Source organism: Tetrahymena thermophila, assembly GCF_000189635.1.
Source record: "Tetrahymena thermophila SB210 genomic scaffold scf_8254497, whole genome shotgun sequence".
NCBI lineage: Eukaryota > Ciliophora > Oligohymenophorea > Hymenostomatida > Tetrahymenidae > Tetrahymena > Tetrahymena thermophila.
This window is the reverse complement of record NW_002476272.1, coordinates 7,332-26,830: the sequence shown is the minus strand read 5'-3', so window position 1 is coordinate 26,830 and position 19,499 is coordinate 7,332. Positions and strand designations below refer to the sequence as shown.

At 20.7% G+C, this 19,499-nt stretch overlaps 8 protein-coding genes across 8 annotated transcripts in view; 5 read left to right on the top strand and 3 right to left on the bottom strand. All coding sequences in view use genetic code 6, as the record gives it.

Annotated features, from left to right (window-relative positions):
• Positions 1-529: 529 nt before the first annotated feature.
• On the bottom strand, positions 530-3,095 carry TTHERM_01207630 (tumor suppressor mitostatin protein; the record flags this gene model as incomplete). Its single annotated transcript, XM_001021909.4, has 9 exons — positions 2,402-3,095; positions 1,873-1,997; positions 1,650-1,712; positions 1,376-1,594; positions 1,147-1,299; positions 1,025-1,088; positions 850-962; positions 629-793; positions 530-562 (listed from the first exon to the last, which is right to left on the bottom strand). Exons 1-9 carry the CDS (start codon positions 2,934-2,936, stop codon positions 530-532), a joined length of 1,470 nt encoding a protein of 489 aa, XP_001021909.3. The 5' UTR covers positions 2,937-3,095.
• A 1,201-nt stretch (positions 3,096-4,296) lies between these two features.
• On the top strand, positions 4,297-6,982 carry TTHERM_01207610 (MCM2/3/5 family protein; the record flags this gene model as incomplete). Its single annotated transcript, XM_001021907.3, has 6 exons — positions 4,297-5,557; positions 5,607-5,865; positions 5,916-6,051; positions 6,107-6,264; positions 6,321-6,504; positions 6,638-6,982. 6 exons carry the CDS (start codon positions 4,297-4,299, stop codon positions 6,980-6,982), a joined length of 2,343 nt encoding a protein of 780 aa, XP_001021907.2.
• Positions 6,983-7,263: 281 nt separating this feature from the next.
• Positions 7,264-8,640, top strand: TTHERM_01207600 (phosphoadenosine phosphosulfate reductase family protein; the record flags this gene model as incomplete). The annotated part of the gene is made up of 5 exons (XM_001021906.1): positions 7,264-7,367; positions 7,451-7,534; positions 7,596-7,837; positions 7,900-7,938; positions 8,114-8,640. The coding sequence occupies 5 exons, from the start codon at positions 7,264-7,266 to the stop codon at positions 8,638-8,640; spliced, it is 996 nt and encodes a 331-aa protein (XP_001021906.1).
• A 1,317-nt stretch (positions 8,641-9,957) lies between these two features.
• On the top strand, positions 9,958-11,124 carry TTHERM_01207570 (RNA-dependent RNA polymerase-associated factor 2; the record flags this gene model as incomplete). The annotated part of the gene is made up of 1 exon (XM_001021903.2): positions 9,958-11,124. One exon carries the CDS (start codon positions 9,958-9,960, stop codon positions 11,122-11,124), a length of 1,167 nt encoding a protein of 388 aa, XP_001021903.2.
• Positions 11,125-12,224: 1,100 nt separating this feature from the next.
• On the top strand, positions 12,225-13,373 carry TTHERM_001207561 (RNA-dependent RNA polymerase-associated factor 1; the record flags this gene model as incomplete). Its single annotated transcript, XM_012799165.1, has 1 exon — positions 12,225-13,373. Exon 1 carries the CDS (start codon positions 12,312-12,314, stop codon positions 13,371-13,373), a length of 1,062 nt encoding a protein of 353 aa, XP_012654619.1. The 5' UTR covers positions 12,225-12,311.
• Positions 13,374-14,737: 1,364 nt separating this feature from the next.
• On the top strand, positions 14,738-15,904 carry TTHERM_01207560 (hypothetical protein; the record flags this gene model as incomplete). The annotated part of the gene is made up of 1 exon (XM_001021902.3): positions 14,738-15,904. One exon carries the CDS (start codon positions 14,738-14,740, stop codon positions 15,902-15,904), a length of 1,167 nt encoding a protein of 388 aa, XP_001021902.2.
• Positions 15,905-17,213: 1,309 nt separating this feature from the next.
• TTHERM_01207550 (26S proteasome subunit RPN7) lies at positions 17,214-18,864 on the bottom strand (the record flags this gene model as incomplete). Its single annotated transcript, XM_001021901.3, has 4 exons — positions 17,214-17,842; positions 17,965-18,233; positions 18,361-18,439; positions 18,531-18,864. The coding sequence occupies 4 exons, from the start codon at positions 18,862-18,864 to the stop codon at positions 17,214-17,216; spliced, it is 1,311 nt and encodes a 436-aa protein (XP_001021901.2).
• A 603-nt stretch (positions 18,865-19,467) lies between these two features.
• Positions 19,468-19,499, bottom strand: part of TTHERM_001206410 (hypothetical protein) — a gene marked incomplete at both ends in the record, with an annotated part of 414 nt that continues 382 nt past the window's right edge. The window contains one exon of the mRNA XM_012799164.1: positions 19,468-19,499. This exon is cut by the window's right edge and continues 382 nt beyond it. Coding sequence (XP_012654618.1) covers positions 19,468-19,499 — 32 coding nt within the window.

The following is a 19,499-nucleotide window of genomic DNA, read 5'->3' as shown; positions in this document are numbered from 1 at the left end:
GTTAGGATTTTAAGCTTCATTCATTTATTTATAATTTGAAACAAAACTATTTCAACTTAACAATAATTAATTAAAGCTGAAAATTAATTAAAAAAATTTGAATTAATTTTTAATGTATTTTATTTTGATTAAATGATTTTTTATTTTGAAGTGCTTAAATATTCAGGATTTAATTAATATACAATTTATTTTCTATTTTTTCTGTGGTTTTTAATTGATGTCTTTAGTTTTTTCTAAAATTTACAAGTATAACTTTTACTTTGATATGCTATGTAATTGTTGTTGATTGAGAATTTTTGTTATTTGATTTGATTAAAAAACGTGTAAATATAATATATAAACATATTAATTGGGATTATAAAATGGGAAATATAGTTTAGCCTTTTGAATTTTGAATGACTTTGGAACTTTTAGATTCAAAAAGCTGCAACAAACAATCTATGTGGTATTTACTTTTAATAAATTAATATAGGCTCAATTAATTTGCAAAAATATCATAAAATCATACAATTAGTATAAGTAAAGACTTTCAAAAAGGTCTCTTTTTTCTTAATTCGTCAAGCTAATAAATATAAACATAAAATTTGAGTTAACTTATTGCCAAAAATAAAATAAATAAATAAATTACGAGTTGTTTTCCTTGTATTTTCTTTTCTTAAAGTCTTTGCTCATAAGCAATATTTCTTAATCTTTCTTATTCTTCTTCCTATCTAATTTTCTCCAATTCATCTTACCTTTTTCTATCTTTGTCGTGCATTTAGCCAATAAGTGAAGATTGGTGTTGCTTGTTTGTCTATTTTGTAAGGATTTTTAAAAATAAAATTTTTGTTTTTCAAAATGAAAAATTACAAGGTATAGCTCTTTCTTTTTTCTCTCAACTTCTTATTCATAAGCAGCAACAGCTTTTGTTAATATGTCTTTTTCTAACTCTTTTTATTCTTTTTCTACTTAGACTAAAGTTTCTGTTTGTTTGGTAAGTAATTGATAAGTTTATTTTTATAAAATAATTTATATAAATATTTACATTTGAGTTCAATATCAGTTTTTCTTGAATCATAAACTTCATGCATTAACTTAATTTTTGCTTCCTTTTTAAATTTATTAATTAAATTATTTTAGTTTTTATTTTATTTAAATAATTCATACTCTTTCTTTTTACCAAATAGCATTTTATCTTTACCATTGCTTTTCTGCTTCTTCGTTAATCAATCTCTCTAGCTCAGCTTCGTATTAATGAGTTTCGTTAGATCTATTTTTAAAATTCAACAAGAAGGCTTTTGTTTCTTCTTGGAATTTGCGCTTTTTTAGTTAAAATTAAACATAAATAAATATATAAAAGAAATAAGGTTATAGTAATATGAATGATATTATCTACCTTTTATTCTGCTTCAAGTCTATCAAGCATTTATTCTTTAGTTATTATTCTACTAATCATTTCTTTATCTTATTGTTTTTCTATATCTTTTTCATATGCTTTTCTTCTTTAAAGTTCTTCATTACTTTCTTTGATTTCATTATTTAAGTCTTTGTTAAACTAGAATAGCTCTTGTTACTGCTTTTTATGTCTTTCTTCCTCTTTCTTCCACTCTTCTTTCTAAAATTTAAAGAAAAAACATGATTTAAATTAAACAAAGCTTTATTAGGATTACAAGCATCATTTTTTCGAGGGAATCCAAATCTTTTTCTTAGTTTCTTCTAGTTTGGTTCATGGCCTTTTTATTTTATATAATAAAATTTAATTATTTGAATTACAAATAAAAGAAACTGTAATTAATTGACTTAATAATTAAATCATTACATTAATTAAATCTTTGTATCTTTTTTATTTGAAATTTATTTCCAAAATTTTTGTAAAAATATATAATATTTTACCAATTGTGTGTGGAGGACTTTATTTCTTTCGTCAACTTTCTTCTTTCTTTCATATTCTTTTACAAGTTCTTCTTTTTCCTTCTTTTTAATGTCATATTTGTAAAGTTCTGCATAAATCATCTCCTCTATTGTTTTAAACAAAATTTATTATGATGTTATCATCTCAGCAAATAAGTTGAAAAGTTTTTAGAAAATTGAATGAAAGTTGGATTAAATTTTTTAAAATTATCTAATCATATAGCACAATCTATTTATTTCCCTTATTTATCTTCTAAGCTATAAACCGTTACTTTTTAAAAATCAAACAAAACTAAATTTGATTGTAGTTTCAAAGATGTACTCTTAAATATCTAAAGTAAACAAATTATATATCGCTAGACCATTATTTATATCTCAATCAATAATAGAAATATTCAACATTTGTTGAAAAAAATTTTCATCTTGTATAAATTGAGATGATTTACTAACAGTATTATTAAGGTTGCTAATTATTTTAATTGTATAAATATTGTTAAGTAAGTATACATACCTTCATATTTTTCTTAAAGAATCTTTTGCTTTTCCATAATTTATATATTTTGCTCGTGATATGTTTTGAGTTCGTGGAAATCGGCATCTACTTTACGAAGCTCGTCAGCATTACGAACAAATTATTACTCTCTTTTTTCTTCTACAATTTTCTACCTTTCCTTTTCCTTTTCTTCTTTGAGGTGATTCACACGTTAAATCATTTTTTATCTAATATCCTCAGGGGTTTCTTGCAAATCATGAATTTCTTATTTGTACTACTCATGCTCTCTTCCTAATAAGGTTGCTAATTTTTAACGTCTTTCATTTAATGCTCTTTAACTTCTTACACGAAGCTCGGCCAATCTCTATTTAATATAGTTTCCTTCATTTACAGCCTTTCCCCTGTTCTCCCAACAAGCAAATTCTTTTTCATAGAACTCTTGGTTCAGTTTTGTTTTCAACCTATCCAATTTTTCATCTTGCACTCTTCTCTAGTAAATAGCACGCTCATTTGGATTTCTATAATTGAATTGTTGATTCTAAGAAAGTATCATCTTCTAAATAAATTATCCTTTTTTTATATATTTTAGGAACTTTGAAGTGTTGTTGGAATGATTGATTTATTGATTAAATGAATGCTTATTTAATAATTATTTGTTTTCTCTTTATTCAATTATTGAAATTATAACTTTTTGTTTTATTTCTTATTTTTTTAATTCAGTCCAATAGTTAATTAATTAATTAATAACACAGCTTTTTTAACATACAAAAAACAATATTAGAATTCATTGCAAATTTAATAATCGCATAAATCAAAATGAATGTTAGACCTATAAAAATTAATTGATTAGCATTTACAAACAAAAAATTAAATTTGATTAAATTTCAAAAAAAAAAAAGCTAATAAAAAAATAATTAATCTTGCTTTATCAATCATTCATTGAATAAATTTATTTAATTTTGAAACTATTTGTTAACTATAAAAAAGTATTTTTTTATCTTTTTTAAAATAAATTTTTTGTAAAACGTTTAAATTAATTTTGATAACTCCAAACCATAAAAAATAAATTTAAATTAAATCTAATATTTAAAAAAACAAAATATTTATTTTCATTTTTATAATGAATAAAATAAATTAATTGGAATTAAATGAAATTTACTAATTTTTAAATTATTTTTGGAAATTTAATTGAATATTTTTTAAATTAAATTTTGAACCAATAAAATTAAATTATTTAACATAAAAAACTAATTTTAAAAATAAAATTTTCATTTTTGTTTTAAAAAGTAAAAATTAATAAAATTATTCTATTTTTGTTTTGAATTTTCTTACTATTAGAGTACAATATTTTCAAAAATAATTTTTAAGATTTTAATTAAATTTAATAAGAAATATTGACATAAAATTTTAATTTATTGTTTAGTTGGCAAAGTTAAATAAAATTTTAAGTTAAATTTGAAATAAAAGTATTAAAATAAAATCTAAAATAATATCATAAAAAATTACTTATTATTTATCTAAAACTTTTAAATAAACATTATCTTGGTAAATAATTACAAAAAAAATTATATGAATGTTAATTAGCATGCTGTTGAAAATAATAATAATAAATTTTTATATTAAGCAAGAATGACAAATGATAAAAAAGATTTTAATCTCAATATAATTTAATTCTTTAAATTGACTAAGATAATTTCATTAATTTAAAAATACTCAAAACATTTTCTATTTTAGAAAAAAACTAATTCTATTTTATTGTTAATTTAAAAAAATAAAATTTATTTATTTATTTGCTGAATTTCTGTCTAAGTTAGCAAGCTAAAAATTAGAAAATATAAATTTTCTTGGATATTAACTTATTTTTTAATTTTTTAATTAAATAAAATTTTTCAGATTATTTCAATTTGAAATAAATGAGTTTTTAGAATAAAAATAAACCAAATACATCGAGCAGCTTTTTTAACAATAATTCATTTTTTAGAGGAATTAAAATTGATGAAGCAACATAGTTGAATCTGAGTATATCTTAAATTCCTTCTTAAATGGGATAATCTTGCATGCTCAGCTAGGACTTATTTCTTTCATAAAAACCTTAAGATAAGTCAAAAAACAAAGACTTTAAACAGATGCAATCAGATTCTTCAAAAATTTCATTTACTAAAGACTTAACTTCCAGTTTTGTTAGCAATTCTAATAACAATGCTTTTTCTATTAAAATAGATGCTAGCTCTATTGATGAGCAATTAAGTTCAGGAGATTACTAAAAAGTTAAAGAATTCGTTTATTATTTCTAAAATCTTCTTGTTTGCAAAGACCACAAAAATTCTTTTGTTTAAATAGATGATAATATTGTTTAGATTAATTTAGAAGAACTTTTATTCAACTAAAAATGTTAAAATTCAACCTGTTTGGAAATTTGTAAGAAATAATTAAAAATAAGCTCTATTTATTCATTTAACAAACTGATGTACCACTCATTAAAAATTGCTTTAAATTCAGTTTTTTCTAAAAATTTAAAACCTGACTTTTCAAAATTAAAATTTCAATTGAAAGTAAGTCAAAACTTATAAAATAGTGAGGGTGAGTCTATCTATAAAGCTAAGCATAACGACTTAGTTTTTTTGTAGGGTTTTTTTGAGAGCTATCTAGATTCAAATATTTATTTTTCTTATGTTTAAAGGAGATATACTATTGTCCATTCTTACAAATTTATAGTTAACGATGAAAATTAAACATGCTTAACAGTATTTACACTTGAAAAAGAAGTAAAAGATAAAATTGATTTATTTTAGGATGTAAATTTAATTGGATTTCTTGTGATTATCACTAACCCATTTAGTTAATTAAATGAGTTTACAATAGAAATAAACTAAATTAATTAAATTAAAGAAAATAATACTTAAGATTGTTTAGAAAATTAGCTAAAAATGATTTAAGAAGTGAGAGAATTGTAATAGTAAAAATCATGCTTTGACTCAATGGTTAAAAATTTTTTCAAAAATGTATTACCCCAAAATTTTGTGTTCAAAGGATTACTTTTGCTTATCCTAGTTTCAAACACTTCTAAATTAACTGATTTAAATATTTTATTTCTATGTGATAATGGCTTATCTTAAACAGATTTACTGAAGCAGCTGTAGCTTTTCCAGAAATAGAATTATAAAATAGTTTCAGGTAATTTAGATTTTCTTAGAGTAAAAATATTTAACTTTTGAAATTAAAGAATAAGAAAATAGAGCAAACAAGCAGCAAAGAAACACTATTATTTAGAAAAAAGTTAATGCTAAAAATAACTGCTTTATGAACTCTTCTAGCTAACCCAAAAAAGTTTATTTAAACTGTCATAAATAAAATTCAGATGTTCTAAGAAGAAATTTAAAGTATAAATTTCACAGTGTTATTATGAAAGGTTAAATTGATAAATTGAGTGAATACCACTAAATAAATATGCTTTTTTCAAACTGTTGTTTCAGTAGTTACAAGTAAATTTAAATTTTGTTAACAATTAAATAAATTAGATTTAAAAAACTAGCCAAAACTTGACTATATCTGAGAATTGCTTACCTTTGGGTTCATCTTTACTTTAGGAGTTATAATATATATGCAGAATTAGAGACTGTGTTGACGAAGATTTTATTTAAAAAAAAATAAATGCACAATTGAATAGAGTAAATAAATATTTCATAAATTTTATATCTAAAATAATTGTTAATTAATTTATAGAAAATATTATCAAAGAGAAAATTGAATGATTACAATTGCGACGAATATTTTTAAGACTCTATTTCCTCTCGAATTAATCTATAAGGCGAATGCTCTTACCAAGATGATAATTTTTATCAAAATTACTTTGAATTTCTTAAATAAGTTCCAACTCCTTAGTAGATTTTTACAAAATTAGTTTTATATAATTTTAATTTAAATTATTTAAATTTAGATTTAATTAGAATTCATCTGAATTAGTGCGTTAAGCTTTTATAAATTTTCAGGTAGTAAACAAATTTTAGGAGAATCTTCACTTTTTGACATAAAATCCTAAAATTGTTCCTTTTATTATAGAATTATCTAAAGCAAGAGCTAAAATTGATTTCTGTGAAATAGTAAAAGAAGAACATATACAAGTAAAATATTTATTTTAATTAATACAAAGAAAAATAAAATGGCAAAATATTTGAAAATCTTTTTACTTTACCATTCTTAAACATTTAAATGAAAAAGTATTTAGATAATTAATAATTATTAAATGTTTAAAAGGATGTAATAGATTTATTAATTGAAGGATTTTAAGAAATTTCTTAAGAAGCAGAGTTAGTGTTCTAACAAGATGATGAAGAATAGCAACTCATGCAAGAAAATAATGAAGAAGTAACAGGTAGAAAAATTAAGAGATGTGGTAAATAAAAGCAAGTAATGATTTATTTAAATTTTTTGAAGGAGAGAGGGAGTACCTTTAATAGAAGAGAATTAAGACAGTATTTTGAAGAGTGTGGAATTCAAATTACAGGTTGCTTTGATGATTTTATAGATGAATTAAACTATAATGATTACTTGAAATAAATTACACAAACTTAATTTTAGCTTAACTTAGATAAGCTATGAAATTTATCTATCTTATTTATAAGTGAAATAAAACTTCTATTACCAAGTAAATTATTTAATGATTGTTTGTTATATAATGCACACATGTAGTTTAAGTAATTGATAAATTTTATGTAATTAAATATTCTGTAAATTTCTCGATTTTTTTCTTAATAAATTTGGTGTATCTTTTAATTAACTTAATATCGCATAATTTAAAACAAATTAAAAATTAGAACTTGTTGACAAATTAAATCATATAAAAAGCATTAAGCAAATAAATAAATACATAGTAATAAAAAATGCCTAATTTTTAAGAAATTATTGACAAATATAATTCAGATCCTAAATATGATTACATTAAAGACACAATTTAGTTCTTAATGAGCACACTTAGCATTTACAAGTATGAGTTTATTGTGAAATTTATTAAATGATTGATAAATTCATAAATATCAATTTTTTTAATGAGCATTAAATATCAAATAGGGATTCTAAGTAGTTATTTATTACATTCAATGGTGGAAAAGATGCAACAGTAGTTTTATATTTAACATATACTGCAATTTATAAGTAATAAAAAAAATTTAAAGGAGGAGATAGTTTTTTTTAAAATTCATTTTTTCTATTGTAGGCTTAATAAATAAGATGAAAATTAAAAGGAATATTTCCCTCAAAAATCTTTAAAATCAATTTATTTTGAAGAACCAAATCCCTTTAAGGAAGCTGTTGAATTTAAAGAAAATGTAAGGAAAGAACTTGACTTAGAAGAAATAGTTGTTGAAAGAGATTTCAAAAAATCTTTATGGAAAATTGTAACAGAGTAATCTCTTTAAGCTGTCATCATGGGATAAAGAAGAGTTGATCCTTACTGCGGTAATTTCATTTAAACTCAAATATCATAAAATGAGATTAATATTAATTTAATAACTAAACAGAAAAGTTAGAAAAAGTTTCTCCATCAGATACTGATAAAGGTAAATATTTTATCTGAATGATTGATTGAAAAATGCTGTTTAGTAAATTAAGAAATTTTGTTGATTTTTGCGGTAAAATTTCTAATGAAAGAAAGAAAGATATTTATTTAGAAAAATAAAATTAAAAAATTTATTAAAAGATTTTGTATAATAAATTATGAATTTATTTATTTAGGTTATCCTCCATTTTATAGAATTAATCCTATTATTGATTGGTCTTATGAGTAAGTTTGGGAGTTTTTACTTGATTTTAAAATACCATATTGTTCTCTATATGAAAGAGGATTCACCTATCTTGGTAATGCTGACAATACTCATTAGAACTCGCACACTGTTTAACAAGATGGAACAATAATACCTGCTTGGAAAATTAGCGGATCTTATGAGTAAGATAGTAGAGCTGTAAAACCTGAAGATTCAAAATAGCATTTAGAATAATTAGGTGTTATTTTTGCACCTTAAGATAAAATAGAAAACTTAAAATATCACTTAAAAAATAAAAAGTATTTAAATATGGTAACATTTAATACAGATAATGATGTCTTAGATTTAGATAAATGCTTTCTCTAGGTATAAAGCTTCCTCTAAAGTCATTATTTAAAAACAGATATTTTAATTTGCACAAATTACGAAAAAGCAGAATAAATTAAAGAAAAAGCCAACACATTTAACTTATAAATAAATGAAACCTATTTTATTTGAGTTCTTTACATATATCTCTATAATATGCATTTAATATAATATTAAAACATATCAATGTTATTCCTTTTCTTTTTTTAAACTAATGATTTAAAAACTATAAATCAAAAATATTAATAAATAAATAAATAAATAAATCTATTTAGAATTTTCTAATCAATTTGTTTTTAAGGAAAACAAGTTTATAATAGCTATTATTAAAAACATGAAATTCACATATAAATAATGATTGTTTGTTTTATGTAGGAAAGTTGAACTTATATTTTAATTCTAAAATAAAAAAATGATTCCATCAAGGAATTAATTAATTAATGTCTTCATCAAATTCAAAATTGACTAAAAACTCACTTAATGTGTAAATAAAAATAGATTAATTAAAAGCAATAAAATTTAATTTTTAATCATATAAAAGTTAATCAATATAATTAAATAGAATATTGTAAGTATTCATACCTATTGTATAACAACGGTTTTTCATATAATTTTGCATTTTGTTTTTTTTGTTTGGGTTTTTTAATTATTTAATTTTCTTTTTATTTCAATATTTTTATTTATTTATTTGTTTATTTATTTATTTCAAATTAATTAATTAGATATTTTTCAAAATTTTTAATTTTTCAAATTTTTTTATTTTATTAATTTTTTAATTTTTTTTATTTTATTCAAATTTTTTCTTCTTTTTTTTATATTTTTCTAAAGGAGCAGAGCGATACTTGGAGCATTGTCTAGGGTTCCTATTTTATATGGATTAGAGAGCATTTTTATAATTTTATAATTTTTTAAATTAGAAAGAGAACCTAGTGCAGATCTTTACTAATTCATGGATCTAATCAAACAAAATTATTTGTTCACCACAAATTAGGTTGAAATCTGTGAATGAGAATCACATGAGAATTCGTGTAGGGAGAAAAAGAGAACTACATGAATTCAGTTACCTCATTCCTCTTCACTAGAGAAGAACATTAAATATCTTGCATATGCTAAAAAGATGCTTCTAATGTTCAATTCTTTAAAAGAAAATGAACAAGGGTGTTGGAAAATTATATGATTGATTGATTGATTGTCTATGTTTATGGATTATAGTTTAATAAATCGCGAATTTAGGTTAAAAAATAAATATTTTTTAAAAACTTAAAGCATCTTTCGTATAATTTAAGATTTTAAAGTCTTCTAATATAGTTTTTTTATTTATCTTTATTTTTGAGAATTTAAGAATTGTTTTAAATAATAAATAAATTATTGCCAATTTAATTATATTTTGTTTTTTAAATAAAATCTTATTAGAATCTTAATTAAAATTGATAATAAAATAAAATAGGCATGAGTATGAATAGATTAGAGAAATTCAAAATGGAGCATATGCTGGAAAAACCATTAATAAAAAGATAGTATTCTGTCTACAAAGTTTATGAAATGAACTAATCTTATAGTTAAAATTCTGATAACAACTTTTGTATTTGTATGCTTAATGAGTAAAGCAAAGCTAAAATACTTTTTTTATTATCGATTGCAGAAACTAAATAATTTCAGGTCTTATCATACCGAAATTAAAATGTAGAAAATGAAAAACTTAGTTAGATAACAGACATAGTAAAAATTAATGATGATACTGTAGTATGCTCTCATTATGATGGATCCTTGGTTATTTATAAAAATTTTAAAGAAAGAAAATTTAAATATAATGAAGAAGAGTATAAAGAAATAATTCCAGCACAAGTGAAAGATATATCAGATATCAATAATGCTATATTATTTATTTCAGTCTTTAAAAAATAAAATTAATTAATAATAATGCTAGAATATTATGATGGATAAGTAATGGAATTACATTCAAGTTTAAGTAACATTTAATTCGTTCATAAGTAGGTACGTAGAGAAAAATAAAATTTCACTCATAGAAAGTTTTTAAAGGAAGAGTAAGTTCTGTGTGGATTTATTGATTAATCAAAATTTGGTATTATTGAAGCAAGCTAAGATATTTAATTAAAGTTATTAGAAATGAAAACTTATGATATGGATGAAGATACCAAATAACTCTTAAAGATGTCTACCCTTAAATTGATTACTTTTGATACTCATTAACATAATTAAATACTCTATATTGTCTGCATCTATGAAAATTATGATAGGTAGCAAATATTATGCTCTTTTAAGCTCGACAGGACAAACTGTTAACCTCAAAATGAAATAACTCTTAATCTAATAACTAGTTTCACACTAAATGTTGATCTAGGAGAAGCAGTTCAAATAATTTCAATTAATCAAAATCAAAGAAGGTGCTTTTAATATGATGTAATTGTATTATTTTAACATAAATTAATGGCCTATAGTTGGCAAAATGAAATTGATGAAGCCTTAATTATCAAAGATAATGATGAAGAATATAAAATATATCATTTTTAAGTAATTGAAGATATGCCATACCATTTACTTATATCCTAAATCGAAGATAAGTAAAGGATCCAATATTTTTGCACATATATTTGATATGTTGTCCTTGCTAAAACTTGTTATTTCAATAATATTTTGTAAATGCATAAAATAATTAAATTTTAAATTCATTTTATACATATATTAGAGTATATATATATAACTTATTTTCTTTTTCATGATTTTCTTTCATTTTTGCAAATTGTTACTATTAATTTCTCAATAAAAAAATATTTATTTTTTAGTTATTAAATCAATCCTTTTCTGTCTATTTTATGATAATTAATTAATTAAGATGTTAGAATATTTTAAATTCAACCAAAATTAATTTAGTTTAAATGTGTATAATAACAAAAATTTTGTTATCAAGTAAATTTTCATTTACTATTTATTTATTAATACAATCCATTTTTTAACAATATTTATAATAAAAAGTTTTAAATAAAATATATTTATTATATACCTTATCAGAAAATATCACTATTTAAAAATAATCAATAAACACCAAAAATTAGGTGAAAAAAAACAGGTTCAAAACCTGCTTCAAAACCTTTTTTTTATTTATTTTAATTTTTTTTATTTTATATTAAATAATATTTATTATTCTACTAAGTCTATATTTCTAACTCAAGAAATAATTTTCTGAAAATAGCTATAATAAAAATCCATATAATTTCATTTTATATAAACCGATTTTTTTAATTGTCTTATTTTATCTTTTTAATAGAATAACTTTGTTACTTATTTATTATGAATAATTAATTCCATTTAATTTTTAAAATATATTAATGCATAAAATCAATCAGTTCAAATAAATGGTATAATAAAATTCTAAATCCAAATCTTAATTACTTACTTAAATTTCAACAAGTTTTTAATAAATGAGGAAAGAAAATATTTAGCTTAAATTCGTCTCAGTTAAGACAAATAAGAATTAAATATAATACAAAAATAATTAATCTATTTTTATAAATATATTATTTTAATACAATTTTAATGTTTAATGATTTATATTTGACTGTCTGTTTATCTATCTATTAATATGTTTGTCTAAAATCACTCTTTTATAAAACAATTTTATTTTTTTATAGATAATTAAAGTAAAGATTAAAGATTTGACTTAAATTTTCAAAATTAATTAAGTTTCTCATATTTAAGTAAAAAATAAAAATTATATAAATATTAATTAATATCTTAGTTAGAATATTAAGAAGGCAAATTTAAAATAACAAGCAAAAAATAAAATGTAGTCTTATTAAAGTTCTGAAAGACTTAGTATTCAGCTTTAAATTTCTCTGATAAAATATGATAAAATTTTACTAAATGAAGGATTAATAAATGCTTACAATCCAATATATACTATTATTTAAGTAAACTGTAATTAAGAAAATGCTATTTTATAATCTCAAGTATTACCTGATATTATGGACTTAGATTTAATACAAATGACTTATCAAAAGAATGCTTATTTACTTAAATGTAATAATAAAGGTTAAATTCTTTTTTCAGGAAAGCAAATTGATCAAAAGTATTAATTTATTTTTAATGATAAGTTTGAAGTTGCGATTGATAAACTAGCATTTATTTCTGGATAATCATTCTTATTTTTTTTAGACAAGGAAAAAAATGTTTCCACTCTCTAATTCTTAGGATAATCATAATAAAAATATTCAAAATAAATACATTCAAAAGTAGATTTCTTGATTGGTTCTAAGGATTAGAGCTCTGTATTATTAGTTGATGAGTTTAGGAGGTTTATTATTTATGATTAAAGTGTTTTTAAAAATGTAAATTAACTTTCTCCGCTATAATTAGAAATAGATTCTAGCTAAAAATAACTATTATAGGAAGATAATGAAAGGATTTTAAGTTCTATTTAAAGTATTGATTATATCTAGCATGAAGCAGGATATTTTATTTATCTAGCAAGTTAACAGTATCTATACAAACTTAATTATCATAGAGATAATGAGGGAATATAAGTAAATTAAATAATAAGAATTGACTAAAGTAGAGGCAAAGTTTAAAAAATTGTTGCATTAAATTCAAATTAAGGAAAATATTTTGAAGTAGTTGTAGTGCAGTAAAAAAGTGTTGACTAATACTTGTTTACATAAAAATTCAGTACTAAAAATTTATGGAAAAGCAATGATGATAGTGATAAAATTGCATTTGATTACACTTACAAAACCAAAAATAGTACATATTATCATATAATTTAATGTGTTTCCTAACAAGAACTTTATAAAAATAAATAAAACTAGCTAGAATTTAATAAATCTTATGTTTTTGTTACTAAAGATTGATTTTAAATAATACATTATTAATTATTTATTAAATGTATGTATGTATCACTTATTTTTATTAATATAAATAATCAAACATGTTCTCTTAAATTTTATGAATAAATTTATTTTCAAACTCATTCATTTATTTTCAGATATTTTATTACTTACTTTATTAAAATTAATAAGAGAGATTTTAAAAATAATTTTATCATAAAGAATTTATTTTGAGGAGAAAATTTAGAAAGATTTATTTTAATCATTCATTTATTTTCAGATACTTTATTACTTTATTAATATTAATTAAAAAGAAAGAATTTATTTTGAGGAGAAAATTTAGAAACATTTTAATAAAAAAAAATTAATATTTTGCTTTTAATTATTTTTAAACAAAGTTTTTGTTTTAAAGATTAATTTTAAATAATATATTATTAATTAACTATTTATTTATTATTTGTATTATATTATTTGTTTTTATTAACTTTTAAAACATGTCCTCTAAAAATATTATGAATATATTTAAATAAATTTATTTTCAAATTCGTTTATTTTCAGATATTTTATTACTTTATTAATATTAATTAAAAAATTTTTTAAATAATTTAATCATAAAGAATTTTGAGAAGAAAAGTTGGAAAGAACTTAATATAATAAATTAATATTTTGCTTTTAATTATTTTTAAACAATTAATAAGTTTTTGTTATTAAAGATTGATTTTAAATAATATATTATTAATTAATTATTTATTTATTATTTGTATTATTTAATTTATTTTTATTAATTTTTAAACATGTCCTCTTTAAATATTATGATCGTATCTAAATAAATTTATTTTAAAATTCATTTATTTTTAGATATTCTATTACTTTATTAATATTATTAAAAAGATTTTAAAAATAATTTAATAATCATAAATAATTTTTAGAAGAAAAGTTGGAAAGATTTTAATAATAATAAATTCATATTTTTGTTTTTAACAATTTATAAGTTTTTTTTACTAAATATTGATTTTAAAAAATATATTATTCATTACCTATATTATATTATATTATTTGTTTTTATTAATATAAATTTTTATACATGTTCTCTTAAAATTTTATGAATATATTTAAATAATTTATTTTCAAATTAATTTATTTATTTTCAGATATTCTATAAAGACTTTATTAAAATTAATTAAAAAGATTTTTTTTAAAATTAATAATCAAAAGGATTTTGAGAAGAAAAGTTGGAAAGATTTTAACAATAATAAATTCATATTTTTTTTAATTATTTTTTTTATACAGTAAATCAGATATTTAGAATAATAATTAATTAATATGCTAATTTATTTAATTGTTTGATTAATTGCTAAATTAAAAAATAAAATCAAAAGTAAAAGAACATGGAAGTTTAAAGTAAACTCCTCGTAAACGAATAAGGCAGATAAATTAATGGCAGAATATCAGCCGCAATTTAAGAAATAAATAATTTTGGATTAGATAATATTGTATTGTTTTTGTGGAACAGAGAAAGTTTAAAAATAGATGGAAATAATAATAATTAGATATATATAGGTAAAGAATCTTTAGACTACCCTATGCCAGACTCAGAAGTTGTAACAGATATGCTTTTGATTAATTAAAATAAGTATTTAATAGTCTGCCTTAGCGATGGTCAGCTTTTCATAACCAAAAATAATATTTAGTCCTTTCAAAATCAAAATCATATAATCATTTAATAAAAATAAAGTGATTTTTATGATGGTTATTGTAGAATTGCCTTTTTTCAGTATGAAAATTAAAAAGACCGCAAATAGAATAAATACTATTTGCTAGCTGTTGACTATAAAAATAAGATTTCCAAATACTCTTTCTCTTCAATTGAAAACTGTTAAATTACAAATAGGGAAAAGTTAGCGAATTAATACATTTTTGTTTAATATGATTAAATTAATCAAGTCTTTTTAGCTATGGGTAGTGACCTAGCATTATATTGCTTTAAAATGAATGATTTAAATCATAATTTAGAATAATTTTAAATTTAATTTGATAAGGAGGACCTTAAAAATTTAGGCATAATATCTGTAAAAGATTTTATTGCATTTGACTTTCAATATAAAGACGAAAAATATTAAATTTACATTCTTGGAAAATTGATAGGAATATTTAGTGTAAGTATGAATGATGTAGAGGATAACTAAAATAAACTAATTGCGCAAATTACATTTTTATTTGATCCTTTTGAGAATGAAATTTGCAAATTTTGTGATAGAAATTATATATAAATTTTTAGTGACAAAAGAAAAGAAAAATTTGATTCTTAAGAAATTACTGTAATATACGATAAACTTGCTCTTAAATTTTATAACTAAGAAGATCAATTTTTAAAAATTTTTGACTTAAAAGATTTTAATGCTGATAAAAATCTTAAGATTGATAAGTATATTTGTCTTTATGGAAACAGCTAAAATATTTCTTACAATATCTTTAATTGCTCTGATTGTTAAAATATAGAGGATTCATTTAAGTAAATTAGCTGTGACAGAATATTTATCAATAAAGAAAAATGAATTTTAATCAATAATAATTGTAATTATTTAATTAATATTTAAATAATATCAATGTTGTATTTGTATAAATTATATAAAAGTAAATATTAATTTTCCAAATTCTACATAAATGCATATATATATCATTAAATTTTCAAAATCTTATTAGAGAAAAATGTATATTATATCAATTATCATGATCTTTTAAAAATTCTTTATCTTAAGTTGAAAATCAATAAATGATCGAGTATATATTTTTCCTTTTTGATAAATAAATTTCTCTATAAATTTATACTAGAATTATAAATAAAAACAATGTAAATAGTAATTAATTATTCTTTATTTCAATTTTAAATACTGCATGCATTGAAAAATAAAGCTTTTAAAAATATTTTATTGGAATGTTTGGTAGCTTATTTAATTAGTTTAAAAAAACAATTATCCATTTTCTTAAAATTAAACTAAAATAGAATATCTAATATTTTGTTTTGTTTATCTAATTTATTTTGAATTAGAAAAAATATTTCTTTTCTTCATAAAAGTTTTTAAAAATGTATTTTAAAAATCATGAATTTTTAAGCTTTTAAAAAATAATAGATATATTTTAATGGTAAATATTTATTGCTGGTGTGTTTTTTGGTTTTTTATCCATAATTCGAACTGAATTCTTATATTTTAATTATTGTGAATTCTAAATATTTTAAAGAATAATTAAAGCAAAAACTGCAAAATTCTTTAAATTTTAAGCTAACTAACTATGAATTATTTTAAGGTTTAAAAAAATATAATTATTATATTTATTTTCAAAAATTTAAACAACTATTAACATCAAAATTAAATTAATCATGAAACAAAAAATTGTTTTTTTAATCTTTCTTATTTCAAAGTAAAAAGTATTTCAATTTACAAAATCTAATTAGCGAAAAATAAATATTTTATAATCATGATCTTTTTAACTATTAAAAATAGGATAGACTTTTAATTATTTTATCAGAGAGTTTGTTTGTTGAATTTATCCATAATGTAAACTGAATTATAAATTCTTATAATTAAAAATTAAATAAATTTTAAAAAGTATTTTATAACAAAACAACTTAATTGACTGTTTGTCTAACTTATTTTAATTCTGAATTATTTTAAGGTTGAACAAAATATTTAAATTATAAAACTATATTTTCAAAAAAGTTATAACTACTAAGACTGACTACTAATATCAACATAAAAATCAAACTAATTATGAAATAGAATTTCTTTCAATTTGTTTAACCTAATTAATTATTACTTAATTACTTACTTAATTACTTGCCTTTTGATTAATTTGATTAAAATCTCATCTGCTTTCAAAGTTCATGAAATTATTAATAACTTTATTTAAGCTTGAGAAACCGTGCATATTACCTAATTCAATAACATCCTATTTATTTTTGCTACCGTTTTCGCTATGGACTATGCCTAGGTGATATCTTAACATTTACTTTTGCTTCTTATGCAAAAAGCTTGCTATTACCTTAACAGCTTTCTAGTAAGTTTCGTATTTTTTTGTTTTTTCAGTTTCCTTTTGGACTAAAACTTCTTCAATAGGGTCATACAAAAAGTTAATTTAATTGTTTTGGATTAATTTCTTTAAATAGTCCAAAGCTAAATCTTAGTTTAAACCCATGATGTTAACAACCTTTTAGATACTAATTTTTTTATAAGGTAAAAGATATTGCTTGACTAACTTGTCAGTGAGAATTTCAGAAAAGTTGAATTTTTTAAAAATGAAATCCTAATTGTATTCTTAGTAGAATAATTTAAGCTTTGAAATCAAAGTCTTGTAATCTAAGCTTATATAACATTCTAAGATGTTTAAGCATTCATTATCCTAAGTGACAAAGAATCTAATACTATCACTTTTCAATAAATCTTAAACTTGAGATCTTGACAAGCGAGCCAAAGCACAAACAGTGATGAAAACACCTATTATTATAATTTTATAATTAATTTACAAATGTAATTAAGAAATATTTTTTTAAATTGTGAAAATTATTTTAACATGTTCACTGTTTATTTATTTCTCTTTGTTTTTTTTGTTTTTTTACCTATTTCTCTTAAGCTAGTGACAAGAAGCAAATTTTCATCTTCGACTATGCAGTCATGCTATAACTCATCCTTAATAATTTAAAGGAAATCGTTCTAAAATCCTTAGTAGAGGCATCTGAGAGCTTAGAAAACTAATAAAGTGGTGTATTACTCTCTTTTTTTCTTTTCAATAGGGATAGCCTCCTTGGGATATACTTGTTAGAGCTAATCGTATCTTCTTTCTATTATCATTGTAGCACACCATTAAGGGAAGTATGAGTAGATATCACTTTTATTTAATAAGATAAACATTAGAATATGCACAATAAGATCAATTTTGTTTCAATAAGCATATTATTTATGAAGTGAAAAATGATATCTCTACATTAAATTAAATTAAATTTAAAATAAAATACCCAGCTTCATAATATTTATACACTCTTTCGTAAGATCTAAATGCTTCTGTAACATCGCCTGCCTTGAGGTATAGATTACCTAAAATAAAAGATTTTAAACTTAAATTCTAGCTATCTTGCAAATGAGAATGATTTAAATATTAAATTTTAATAAAGTTGTTATTTATTACCTAACTCGATGTAAGACAAACCAGTTGAAAGCTTATTTTAGGAGTTTTTATGCATATTAATTTCTTTATCTAACTTTTCTGCTTGAGCCTAATAAGGGGCGAATTACTAGGCAGCTAATTCTTTGTCAACTCTTAAAGTAGTGATCTTCCAATCAAGAGCAGTACTCTCAACAAATCTATAAATGCTGTAAATTTTAAGTTGCTAAGCTAAAATCAAGGCAGTTTCGAAGGCCTAATTAATGTGAGGAGGCTTAAGCAAAGTAGCTCCCTAGATGATCTTAAAGATCTTAGTAACTCCATTGTATCTATTAGAATATTCAATTAATCCGTCCATATTTCCTTATCTTATTCAATCTTTATACCGAATTTCTTTCTGCTTGCTTTCTTGCTTTTTAGATTTTATTATTAAATGAATGATAAAATGTTTATTGCGAATTATTATCTTTTATTTCTTTAGCAGCAAACAAAATCTTCTCAAATTAATTATTAGTATATAATAACTAACTAAATAACTATCTGTCTGTCTGTATAGATATGTGTATTTCCTTTGATTTTATTTTCTTGCTACTTTCTTTTCTTTCATCCTTAATATCCTTGTCTGATTAATACGATCTTGTATATCTTAGAAATTCTTACCACTTTAATATCATCTTTTATATTCAAAACTGAAGGAAAAATACTATTTAATAGCATCTCAAAGATTATTTACTTTTTGATCAAGTTTCACACTAATTTAATTGCATCTATTTGTTTATTCATATTTGTCTGATACAAATGAGATCAGATAAAATCAAAGGATATCTTTTCAATTTTCTATGAATCTTAAAAATCACTCAAATTTATTTTTTCAATACCTTTAATAAAAAAATTATAAATTAAGAAATATATTTTTTTAATCTCAAAAATCATTTTTATATTTAAACCTAACATATTTTTTTCACAAAATTATTTTAAACTTCTATTTCAATA